Here is a 13,418-nt window from a genome sequence, read left to right as displayed (position 1 = left end):
TTACGTTTTGTTTTGAATATGTAGACTGTTTTGGTTAGAATGGGTATTTGAGAGTATTAAGTCTTCTATCATGAGCACTAAATGCCTTTCAATTTATTTGTATTTTTTAAATTTCTTTCAACATCTTATGATCCTCAACGTATAGACCTTTCACCTACTTATTTGTATTATTCCTATGTATTTTATTGCCTTTGGTGCAATTACCAATGGTATTGTTTTCTTATTTATTTATTTATTTATTCCCTTTTGTTGCCCTTGTTGTTGATGTCATTGTTGTTGGATAGGACAGAGAGAAATGGAGAGAGGAGGGGAAGACAGAGAGGGGGAGAGAAAGATAGATACCTGCAGACCTGCTTCACTGCCTGTGAAGCAACTTACTTGCAGGTGGGGAGTTGGGGGCTCGAACCAGGATCCTTATGGTCCTTGCACTTTGAGCCACCTGCGCTTAATCTGCTGCGCTACCTCCTGACTCCCAATGGTATTGTTTTTTAAATTTCTTTCTTTCTTTCTCTTCCTTTCTTTCTTCCTTTCTTTCTTTCTTTCTTTCTTCCTTCCTTCTTTCCTTCCTTCCTTCCTTCCTTCCTTCCTTTCTTTTTTTAGGTAAAGAGATATTTATGGGTATAGACTATGAACAGTGAGTGGAAGACCATACACAAAAGAGAAATCACTTTAATGAGGATGGACTTAAGTATTCTATTTAAAAAATTTTTTATTAGTGATTTAATAATGATCCACAAGGTTGTGGGATAAGAGGGGTACAATTCCATACAATTCTTACCATTAGAGTTTCAAATCCTATCCTCTCTATAGGAAGCTTCCCTATTCTTTATCCCTCTGGGAGTATGGACCAAAGATCTCTATGGGGTGCAGAAGGTGGAAGGTATGGCTGCTGTAATTGCTTCTCTGCTGGACACAGAGAAGCAATTTTTTGGCAGTTTGATCCATATTCCCAGCCTGTTTCTATCTTTCTCATCTTAGTTTCCTTCATTCTCTTTCTTCTTTATCTCTCTTCCTCCATCCTCCCCCATCCTACCTGCCAGACTCCCTCCCCTCCCCTCTCTCTCCAGAACTTCACTGCTCCAGGATAGCTTTTTCAGAGAGAGAAAGAGAGACAGAGAGATAGACAGAAAGAAGGGAAGAAACCACAGCACCAAAGCTTCCTTTAATGTGGTGGGATGTGCACTCATGCAAAAAACCAAAAAAACAAACAAACAAACCCTTGTGTTCTCATAATGAGCTTTCTCTAGTCTTTCTCTGGTAGTTCCTCTATGTCTGTATTTTCTTGGAGTCCTATTTCATTTCCATCTCTATGATTTGGTAGTTTGTTTCTGCGGTATTTCTGTTTAGTCATTTTTTAAAAATATTTATTTTATTTATTTATTCCCTTTTGTTGCCCTTGTTTTATTGTTGTAGTTATTATTGTTGTTGTCGTCATTGTTGGATATGACAGAGAGAAATGGAGAGAGGAGGGGAAGACAGAGAGGAGGAGAGAAAGATAGACACCTGCAGACCTGCTTCACCGCCTGTGAAGCGACTCCCCTGCAGGTGGGGAGCTGGGGTTCGAACCGGGATCCTTATGCCGGTCCTTGTGCTTTGCGCCACCTGCGCTTAACCCGCTGCGCTACAGCCTGACTCCCTCTGTTTAGTCATTTATTGTGCTGGGTTATTGCTGGCCAGTAGGTGTTGCTATTGTTGTGGTCTCTGGGCTTGTTGTCTCTTGCTTGTTACCTAGTGGAGGGGTGGGGGCTGGGTTAGACCTTTTTGTTTGTTTGTTTTTCCCTGAGCTGTTCTGTGCTTTCTGTGGTGCACAATCTGAAACCAAACCTCGGGTATGCTGCTGGGCTGCAGCTATGTTCATAGAATCAGGGCTAACTTGACCATTTAGCTGCTATCAACTGCCACAAATTACCTTTATGTTTTGGTGACAGATTCGACTTTTTTGGTTACAAATACTCCCTGCTTTTTTGGTGTGCCCTTGCCTGAGACCATGGATTAAAACGTCATAAATTCCCATTTCTTACCACCAGCACTGTGTTGCCTTTACTAGTTGCTGTGTGTAGAGAGAAAATGGTGCTGTGCTCTGCTGGAACTCTAAATTCTTTGTTTGACTCCCTTCCCATCCCCCTTGTCACCCCAACTATGTGCAAACACCCACCTGAGGCTGAGATGCTTCTGCAGAAGTCTCAGCTGTAGTTGGTGAGTTTTACTAGGATCAATAGTTGTAAATATTTGTTGTTTGGGGGAGCAGGTGGAGACTAGTTCTGTTTCCTCTTACTCCAAGGCCACACTTCCCAGAAGTCACCTGGGTTTTTTTTTTTAATTGGGGGGTTAATGTTTTACACGTGACAGTAAATATAATAGTTTGCACTTGCATAACATTTTCTGATTTTCCAAATAACAATACAACCCCTACTGGGTCCTCTTTTTTGCCTCCAGGGTTATCACTGGGGCTTGGTTCCTGTACTATGAGTCCACTGCTCCTAGTGGCCATTTTTTTTTTCTTGGATAGGACAGAGAGAAGTTGAGAGGGGAGGAGGAGATAGGGAGAGAGAAAGGTAGACATGTGCAGATATGCTTCACCGCCTGTGAAGTGTCCCCCTACAGGTGGGGAGCTGGGGGTTCAAACTGGGATCCTGCACTTAGTGCTGTGTGCATTGTCTGACCCTCTCTCTTTTTTTTTTTTTTTAGTGAGAGCTTTTATTATTATCAAATTGCCTTATTACTAATTGCCCCATTCAGATTTCCTGTTTCCTCGTTATTCAGCCTAGGTAGGTTGTGTGTTCCTAAGAATGAATGCATTTCTTCAAAATTGTCCAATTTACTGCATATATTATCATAACTTGTCTCAGATTTCTATATAGTTGAGGAACCAGTTGTAGTGTCTCCTCTATTTATGACTGTGTTTACCTAAGCCATCTCTTAATTGTGTTGTCTAAGAATTATTTTTATTATATTTTTTTTGAAAAAAAACTATGTCTTTAATTCATAAAAATTGTCTGGTGCCTTATACTCTAGTTCATGTATTTCTGCTTAGATCTTAACTATTTCCTTTCTTCTGCTAACTTTGGGTTTACTTTCTAGTTTATGTGGTATAAAGGCAGGTTGTTTTACTTGAGCTCTTTATTTTATCTTCTTTTTTTAACATTTTATTTATTTATTATTGGGTAGAGGCCAAGAGAAATTGAGAAGGGTGGGGAAGAGAGAGGAAAAGAGACACAGACACCTGCAGACCTGCTTCACCATTTATGAAGCTTTCCTTCTGCAATTGGGGGCCAGGGACTTGAACCTGAGTCCTTACACATTGTAATGTGTGTGCTTAACCAGGTGCACCATCATCTGGCCCCTCTTTATTTTCTCTTAACATTGACATTTATCAATATGACTTCTTTGTTAGAACTTCTTTGCTGTGTACTCCATTTCAGAGTGGTTTAGCTAAGAACACAGGTCTCCTTGAACCAGCTCCTAGTTGAAATACCATGTCAGGATTCTTAAGTTACTTGAAATTATTGCATCTCAACTGCATAATACCCTTAAAAGTTCTACAAAGAGATGCAAAGTATTCATATTTATTATTGAACCAAAGTCATTTTAATGTGGCTAGTTGACAGATTTTTACATATTGGTCACAGTTTTGCTTCCTCTTCCTTTGATTCCAAGAATATTGGTAATAGTTCTGGTTGCATTTTAACGTCATAGTCCACTTCTGGTCCTAGCAGCCTCCAATCACATTTCAGCTATGCTCTAAGATAGGGAGCAGCAGATTATTTTGGATTCAGCACTGTGTGTTTCTGAGAGGACCTTGACATCTCACCCCTCCCTACCAGCACGTATAGCCAGGCCCCTTGTTTCTTGTGCAAATAGGTGATAGAGACACTAACCACCAGCAACATCTTGGTAGCTAGGAGGGCAGCTATAAGGAGTGGAGTAGACATGTCTGGACCTAGAAATTAAGACAAGAGGAGCATTAGAGGAGTCACATAGTCTATTCTCAGGGGCTCCACTTAGTTCACTGGAGGCTGCCTGGGTTCATCAGCCCTTTGGAGACTTTGTATCTGTGGGCAAGAATGGGCAACCTGGACTTAAGATCATGGCAGAAATCAGGATAAAGAACTTTATTCTCACTCATTCCCTTCTCATACTGCTGAAATTGTCTCTGCTGTGGAAAGAAGTGGAAGGAAAGTTTACTCAGTGACATAGGCACTTGGCCAGCCCATTCTCCCTCAGGGCAGACTGTATGGTGCTCATTCTGATGAGAAAACTGAGGTGCAGAGAGTTTAGGGAGCATCACATGACCATGGGATTCAAAGGTAGGGAAATGTATCATTATTGTCTAGGAGGGTGACTTTGAGACCTTGCCATTTTTTCTAAGACATGTTCATCTTTTCAGAGTCAGAGGAATAAATGTCCACACAACATGCAAGTATAATGAAAAGAAGATTCATTCTGAGGGAGTTTATAGCTTCTGTACTTGAACAGGGGTGGTACAATTATAGGCAGGGACTGTTTTGGCATCTGACATTTGAAAATGAGTTGGCAAGTTGGAATACTGTTGCTGGGGCATTAATCCTTTGGCAAAAGCCAAGTTGAAATAAAGAGGGATTAATCACAAGATTTTGCACTAAGGCAAAGAACTTGGGGGAAGGAGGAAAGGGGGAGGGGTAGCGGGAAGGAGAGCTTTCAGGTCCTAGTACGTGTTGATGGGAAAGAGCCTAAGATGAGGGTCAGAGTGTGTCTTTGCAGACACTTATCATGGTGAGATGGAAAATTGTACCCATGTACCAATAACTATATTGAAAACTATTAACCTCACAAGAAAATAAATAATAGAAAAGCAGTGGAAGGGTAGGTGGCTCAGTGGGTAAAGTGCAGGACTTACATGGAGTGCTGCTTTCAACCCCCATTACTGCATATGTTAGAGTGTGGTGGTACTCTGATATCTTTCATGAAAATAAATACATCTTTGGGGGAAAAGAGTGAAAGAAAACTTCCTTCATGATAATTTTGAAGAATTTTAAATTAGATTTATTTATGAAAAAGAACCAGAGATTTACTCTAGCATGTATAATGCTAAGACTTGAGCCTGATCGCCAATGCATTGCAAGTCAGGCACTCTATCTGCTGCACAGCCTCTCAGACTTTAAACTCATAAACTGTACAGGTTAGTGGTTTCTGTCCACAGGAACTCAGATAGACCTGCAAATATTAGCTCAGTCACCTTCTCTAACAGCAGGAAGTCTTTATAGCCTCCCCTTACTGCTCCCCAATCTCTTCTGTATAATTCTAAAATCACCATAAAGTTGAAACAGGAAGGGGATAATAGATAAACTGAAAGTTAGAGTAAATATGCAGGGTAGTTGTGATCATTGTTAGTCTGTTTTTACAATCAAGAGACAAAGAAGATCTTTGCTATAAGCAGTTACCATAACCTTAATTCCTGCTTCCAGACTCAAACTCCACACCCTCAGAGCAATCTGCATAGATGAAAGGTGGCAGGATAAACCGGGTGATGTGACTGATGCAGAGGGAAAGCTTGAGATGGAATAAAGACACAGCAGGGCTTAGAGAACTAGGAGGAAGGTGGGCTGACTTGGATATGAAAGTGATTACAAGACAGCAGAAGCAGGGCACTATGAAAAGGAGGCTTTCAGGGAGTTGGGCGGTAGCGCAGCGGGTTAAGCGCACATGGCGCAAAGCGCAAGGACCGACGTAAGGATCCTGGTTCAAGCCCTCGGCTCCCCACCTGCAGGGGAGTCGCTTCACAGGTGGTGAAGCAGGTCTGCAGGTGTCGTTCTGTCCCCCTCTCTGTCTTCCACTCCTCTCTCCATTTCTCTCTGTCCTATCCAACAAGGACGACATCAATAACAACTACAACAATAAAACAACAAGGGCAACAAAAGGAAATAAATAAATATTAAAAAAAATTAAAAGAAAAGAAAAGGAGACTTTCCCTACCCCCCCCCCACTTTTAGGTGTATTTATGTCTAAAGATCTATGAAGACATATCAGACTCTTGTGGTCACAGTATGAACTTTGGGGCAGGATGCCCATTTAAAGGACTTCTAGATTAGTCTATAACAAGAATGCTTTCCTATACTCACCATTGGAAAGATAAGATCGAAAGAGGAGAAGGAGTAAGAGAAGGAGGAGGAGGAGAGAAAGCTAAGCCAGTTGGAGTTGATCCTTATAAGGTGGCTCACTTATACCTTGATCTGTCTTGTAAGCAGAGACCTCCAGGATGTCAACTGTGGTGACTTCCATCTCCCCATTGTGCTCAACCCGGCAGGTGCATGCTACATTCTTCCTGTGGGCAGCGGTGTTCATCAGGAGCAAGCTCATCCCGTTAAAGGTCCCATCCTTGTTCTCTCGGAGGGTTAAGGCCATTTCTGTTTGGGACACATTTCCATTCTCCAACCAGGTCAGCTTTGCATTCTTGGGGTAGAACTTCTTCACTAGGCAGGCAACCAGCACCAGGCCTCCTGACACTGGGTGTTGGGAAACTTCCAAGGTGGGTGAAACTGAAACAACACCAGGCAGATGAACTTCGGAGACAGACCACAGTCAGGAGTTGCCACTCATAAAGCAGGCACCCAGGACAGGGATAAGGTATGCTGTGGGAGCTCACATTCTGGGGCATCATTGCACATGAGTGATCACTAAGTTGAATGCTAGACTCACTGTAAGTAACACTGAGCTCCTGTTAAGGATAATAAAAGTAAACTCAACAAGCACAGTTCTGGAAGGAGGGAATATAACTATAGCAAAATAAATGAATTCCCCAAACATATGAGTGCTTATCACAGTAGTTGCTGAGTAACTGGAGTTGCTATTGGGTCAGTCAATGAAGCCACCTAGCACAGAGGTTGGCAGGTGGTAGGTGTCCACATGGCAGCTGCCATGAAAACAGGGGTGAGTGACCAGCACATTCAGGGGCCTGGGAATGGGAAGGACTGTTGGGAATTAGATCCCAGGCAGTTCAGGGTCTGGGGAGACCCGAGGGAGGAGCAGGCTTGCAACATGGAGTCAGGGTGGGCTTGGGCAGGGTGTGTAGGTTTACTGTACCTCGGATGGTCTGAGACAGGTTGACAGTCGCACGAAGAGGAGAGCTCTCTGTCAGGGTGATGTGGTCACCTCGCAGATGACCTGGGAGTGTATGTCCCCCGGAGCCAGGGTCACCTCAGCTATGCTGGTCACTCTATACGTCATGTCACTCCCCTGTGACTCTATGTTTGTCTGGGATGCTGGGAGCTCGTTCCCGTTTTTGAACCATTTCAGGTTGATGCTTCTGGGGGAGAAGCCGTGGGACTCACAGGTGAAGTTCACTCTCTGCCCAGGTGTGGCCCTTGCCGGGGGACCATGGACTACAGGGCAAATGGGTTTGACTACAAAAGGAGCAATAACACACAGTAAGTATGATAGTGACAATTAACATCAAGGATAATTGTTAATAACTTTACATTAATTAATTAATTAATTTACATTTTTACCATCAAAAACATTTTGACTCTCAGTTCCTGTGTAACTCTACCACTATTTCCCAGACACCAGTTTTTCTTGTCTTTACTTTTTTGTTTTTGGTAGATGCCAGAGATATAAATATATAGAGAGGTGAGACACCTGTAGGACTGTTCTACTACTTGTGAAACTTCTCTCACTGCAGATGGGGACTCAGAGCGTGAACTCAGTTCCTTACATATGATAATGCGTGTGTTTTGCTGGGTGCACCACCAGCTGACCCCAACTTTACTTTTATTCTTTCAAAATTTTCATTAGTTTTGGGAGAGAGGGTGCCATCACCCTCATTTATACAGAAGGACACACTCAGGTTGCCCAGAGTTACACAGAGTCTGGAGTAGTGTGGCAGGGAATTTCAGGCCTGAAGCTAAAGTCCAGTTATTTTCTCAGCGAGGTCATTTCCCACCAATCTGGGCCCCAGACAGAATTTCTGCTTGGTCTCACTGTGTATTGCTGTTCTAGCAGACCTCTTCTGAAAACCTGAGCACCTACAAATGAAATGTCTGTGAAAGTGACTGCAGGAAGGCAGGGCCACACAGCACCCATGGGTGCTAGAGGCTGGCAGCCAGCTGTGAGGTGAGGTTGTGCAGTCCCAGTTCCTAAACTGAAATGGGAAAACAGGCCCTTTCCTTTCCTCTCCTTTCGTCTCATCTCCTCTTGTCTCCTCTTGACTCCTCCCATCTCTTCCCTTCCCCTCTCCCCCCTCCCTTCCCCTCTCCTCCACTCTCTTCCTCTCTCCTCACTCTCCTTTTCTCTCCTCTTCTCTCCTCTCCTTTCCTCTCCTCTCCTCCTTTATTTTTTCCCTTTTTCTTCTCTCTTTTGTTTTTCCCTCAACCCCTCCCTTCCTTTCCCTTGCTGTCTTTTAACTAAGGACAGAGAGAGTATGAAAGAGACAACTGCAGAAGCTTCCTTCATGAGGTGAGGACCTGGATTGAATATGGGTTGTGTATATGACAAAGCAGGGCATTATCCAAGTTAGCTTTTTTCCCATTAATACTGAGCACTGACCAAAGGCACACAGGGAATGAAGGCCAGTGCCATCTCATAGGCACTATCTCAGTGCTGCATTATGAAACTACTTGCTTATTCTATTTATTTGTTTATTTATTTGAGACAGAAATTGAGAGGGATGGGGGAAGATAGAGAGGAAGAGAGAAAGGCACCTGCAGTACTGCTTCACTGTGAAGACGAGTAAGTGTGTGTGTGTGTGTGTGTGTGTGTGTGTGTGTGTGTGTGTGTGTGTGTCTGTCTGTCTGTCTGTCTGTCTTCCGAAAGCTGTTGGTTCTAAGTATTTAAGAATTTTCTTTGTGGAACAATTTTGGGACACATGAAACTTTGCAGTAGATATTTGCTGTGGGATTCTGCAGGTAATCTCATGGGTCACAGGCCTTATTTTAAAATGTTTATTCTGAAGAACAGAACAATTTGAGATTTGTAACATGAGTATGGAGCTTTTCTCTGTGCTATGAGTACCCTGGGCTGCAAAACAGAGTTTGAGTTGGGCTGCATGGGATTTACATATTGGATCTCCTCCTTGGTCTGGTCAGGTGTTTTCTCTGAAGTTCAGTGTTCTGGTCTGTAAAAGGGGCACTATGATCTCACCCTTATTCCCTCTGTTTATCAGCCAGGGGAATTTTGAGCAAGTATCCCAAGCTCTGCAGCCTCAGCCTCCCTCAGCTGTTTAAAAGGTGGATCATCATGAACAGAAGCACTCACTGCCACACATGATCCCGAGATGCTATTCAAAGATAGGGGAGAATTGTGTTTGACTGTTCACCTCTCAGAGGATGAAGGAGAGATGCAGTACTCACCATGCACAATGAGCTGGGTGCCTGGTCCAGACTTAATCTCCACATCAGGACTCCCTTTCCGGAACTTCACACAATAGTAGACACCGGCATCTGCTGGGATGATGTCACTGATGCGGATGGAGAAATCCATGTTCTTTGTGTTGTCTGAAACACGTGTTACTCGGGGGTAGTGGCCATCTGTGAAACTGTAGATTTCCTTCCAGCCTGACCCTGTGCCTTTGAACCACTTGACAGGCCCCTTGGGGAGCAGGGAGGTCACAGTGCAGGGCAGAGTTGCTGTCTCTCCAGCTGCGACTGACACTGATGTCTCAGACTGGATCATGCGCAGCACCTCACCCCACACTCCTAGAGAGAAACAAGCATTTATTTATTATTCACCCTTGTAACCTGTAGGTTTCTGAAGTCTTTGCCAATAAAGGGTTTCACTGATGGAGTGCACAGCTTGAGGGACCCTGAGAGCAGCACCCAGTTTGCATCAGTGCACAGTATCTTACAACAAAATGCAAAATGAGAACGACTCTCTTTGCCAGTTAGTAAATGGAGGCACATGGGGGTTGATAGCATAATGGTTAAGCAAAGGGACTCTCATGCCTAAAGCTCTGAAGTCCCAGGTTCAATCCCTGCACTACCATAAGCAGGAGCTGAGCAGTGAAAAAAAATTAAAATATTAAATACATAAATATATAAAAAATGAACACAGAGATTATATGGTATAGGAAAGGGTATTGATTACCTGAGCCATCTCTGGAAGCCCCAAACTTTACCAAGTGCTCCTGCTGTGCACATTCTGGACTCATGGATTTTGTACTTTGTGCCCTTTTAAATGGGGGGGACCTTCAGACTCTAGCAGTAAGTGTGATCAGAAATGAGGAAAATATTTGTGCACATCCACTGAGCTATAGGAACATCTCTGTTCAACATCCTGCATTCAGAGATCATGGTGGGGTCTGCTCTGTCTCCTGAGTGACAGTCTAAGGGGACATTCTGGCTCAGAACGAACATGGAGATTGAAAAGAGAAACAGTGTATTAAGTTTCTGTGTGGCTTCCTTCCAGAGGGGATAATGCTATATATTTGTAATGTTGCTGTAGTAATTACTAAAATTGTGATATATTTAAGTCAGCTCATTATAGTTATTTTTAATATTTATTTATTTATTTATTCCCTTTTGTTGCCCTTGTGGTTTTATTGTTGTTGTTGGATAGGACAGAAAGAAATGAGGAGAGGAGGGGAAGACAGAGAGGGGGAGAAAAAGAGAGACACCTGCAGAACTGCTTCACCGCTTGAGAAGCAACTCACCTGCAGGTGGTGAGCCAGCGGCTCGACTGGGATCCTTATGCCAGTCCCTGAGCTTTGTGCCACCTGTGCTTAACCTGCCGTACTATCACCCAACCCCCAGCTGATTATAGTTATTGAGTTTAGTAACCCTACACTGGTGCCATTGAACTAAGATCAAGACATCAGTTGAGCTCATTAGCTTTTTTAAATGAGGAAATTAAACATTGAAGAAATGTTTCAGAAGACTAAATATACTGCAAATACTATTTCACATCACCCCAGAACATGTGTCAGTATAACTCTCTTATTACCAAAAATGCTGTCTCCTTCCATCAAAGGGTGCTGGGTGCACCTCTCATTAAACCCCTTTATTCTTCAAGTATAGACAGAAATGTAGGCATCTTTGTATATGTACATACAAAATAACTACATATATGTGTGTGTATATATAGATATATATATTCTCTGTCATAGTAATATGTGGCTTGACTAAAATAAAAAAAAATTCACCTATGCCTTCCCTTGATTTATGTCTTAATTCCCACACAGGAGTGAGATCATCTGGTATTTATCTTTCCCTCTGGGATATTTCACTTAGCATGATCCCCTCCAGTTACATTTATGGGGACATTCACTTTATTAATTTTATTCACCAGAACACCCTAAGCACTCTGCCAGCTCCTGGCACATAGTAGGGATCCAACACATATTTGAATGGTGTGTGGATTTGTCAGTTGGCCAGTGTGACACCCCTCTATGAGACCTGTGTTTATTTTCAACCAGTAATTTCTTTGCAAATTGAGAAAAAAAACCTATGTTTTTCATGTACATGACCTGATGGAGAACAAAATCAACATGTATATACAGAAGAAGTAGAAGAGCCCAGGAGAAGAAAAAACCCAACCTATGTCTCCCTTCCCACCCAGTCCCACATCCACTGATAGAAGCAGTCAGAACCACATGGTGTGGAAGTGGGACTATGGTAACTGAAGAGACCAATGATTTACCCCAGAGTGCTAGAATCAGACTGCCTGAGGTCAAATCATAGTTGTCTGCACTTACAGAAGTGACCTTGGATCTTTCTGTGCTTCGTGTTTTTAAGTACATTAGTGGTGACAAGAGGAATCTCCTTGGGGAGCATAATTGCAGGAGCTGACATTTCCTATGGCACATGCTGAGTGTTCAGGATATTGGGAGGTCAGTGGCCATTAACCTTCTGAGGTTTAAGCTATCAGCTGGTACAGCTATCAATACCAATGTAAAATGGATATAGATAATGTTTGTGATTACAGATGATAAGAGTCTCTGGATCTTTTCCAATTGTCCTCAATCTGAACTTTAATTCATCCTGAAAAGTTGAGTCTCAAACTCTACTAATTTTATTAATAAGGTAGTGAGCATGCCTTAAATAATGTGGTAGTATACGGAGGAAGTTAATAGAGTAGAGAAGATGGGAGGATGACAGAGGCTCAGAAAGCTCATTTGTAAATGTGCATTTCATGTAGACTGAGAAATATTATGAAGACAGTAAGAATGTGCTTCCAAAATCCAGCATGTGTTTATGTGTGTACACTTCTCAACCCTACTCACATACACACACTTAAATATTTGTTTGTGAATATACTTATAGGTAAGGCCTCACATCTTAGTTACAAGTAAGCTTTGAGGAGTCAATGAAATTTGAAAAATATTAAAAGGACAGTGTGATTTGGGCAAGTAGTACCAACCCAGTACAACCTCAGCAGGAGCTAGTGAGCACACACAGAGAAGCACTGGAGGACTGGGGAGTCTCTGAGAGGTGAGCTGGCTGAGAAATATTCTTCTCCTTGTAGCTCTGAATCTGATTTTTCTTTTCTATTTTTTTCTTTTTTTTTGCCTCCAAGTATATTTCTGGGGCTCACTCAGTGCCTGCACCATGAATCCACAGCTCCTGGAGGCCATTTTTTTTCCTTTTTTGTTGCCCTTGTTGTTGTAGCCTCATTGTGGTTATTATTGTTATTGTTGATGCCGTTTGTTGTTGGATAGGACAGAGAGAAATGGGGAGAGGAGAGGAAGACAGATAGAGGGAGAGAAAGATAGACACCTGCAGACCTGCTTCACTACCTGTGAAGGGAATCCCCTGCATGTGGGGAGCCGGGGGCTCAAACCTGGATCCTTACGCCAGCCCTTGCACTTTGCACCACGTGCGTCAACACACTGCGCTACGGCCCGACCCCCTGAATCTGATTTTTCTGATATTAGCCTTCACTGAGAGAGAAGTAGAACTGCACAAATTAGTAAGGAAAAAAAAGAAAGTAAGAAAGAAAGAAAGAAAGAAAGAAAGAAAGAAAGAAAGAAAGAAAGGAAAGACAGACCTGATCCCTGGAAGTGCTGGTATTAGATTTGAATTCCAAAAGTTTAGCCGACTTGGTAGGTACCATTGGGAAAGTTACTCTTTCTGCTTTATGTTTCTCAGTTACAAATCAGGAATAATAATCATGACTGTCTCTGGTATTTTGTGAGGATCAGATGAGCTTATTTGTACCAAGTTGTTGTTTCTGTTTCAAATACCCATCTTGACATCTCTGCCAACTGCTACAGATGATGGAGGCACAGGTAAAAAGCTTAGCAGATACTGCCGTGTCCTTATAATTCTGTTCCATCATTGGGTGCATATCTGTGTGTTTACTTGGATGCCCTTCAGGCCCACAGGCAGAGGGACATGGGAGCCAGGAAGAAGGGATCCTTCTCCCAAGGCAGTGCTCACCTGTGAGTCCCAGCAGTAGAGTCAGCAGGCACGGAGGAGGAGAGAAGCACCAGGGGGCAGGACTGGGCATCC

General features: G+C 42.9%; 1 protein-coding gene across 1 annotated transcript; it reads right to left on the bottom strand.

Annotated features, from left to right (window-relative positions):
- Positions 1-3,761: 3,761 nt before the first annotated feature.
- On the bottom strand, positions 3,762-13,416 carry LOC103113520 (signal-regulatory protein beta-1-like). Its single transcript, XM_060201748.1, has 3 exons — positions 13,347-13,416; positions 9,324-9,668; positions 3,762-3,940 (listed from the first exon to the last, which is right to left on the bottom strand). The coding sequence occupies exons 1-3, from the start codon at positions 13,414-13,416 to the stop codon at positions 3,762-3,764; spliced, it is 594 nt and encodes a 197-aa protein (XP_060057731.1).
- Positions 13,417-13,418: the final 2 nt, after the last annotated feature.

This window comes from Erinaceus europaeus, chromosome 1 (genome assembly GCF_950295315.1).
Source record: "Erinaceus europaeus chromosome 1, mEriEur2.1, whole genome shotgun sequence".
NCBI classification, from domain to species: domain Eukaryota; kingdom Metazoa; phylum Chordata; class Mammalia; order Eulipotyphla; family Erinaceidae; genus Erinaceus; species Erinaceus europaeus.
This window is presented reverse-complemented; position numbering and strand designations above follow the sequence as displayed.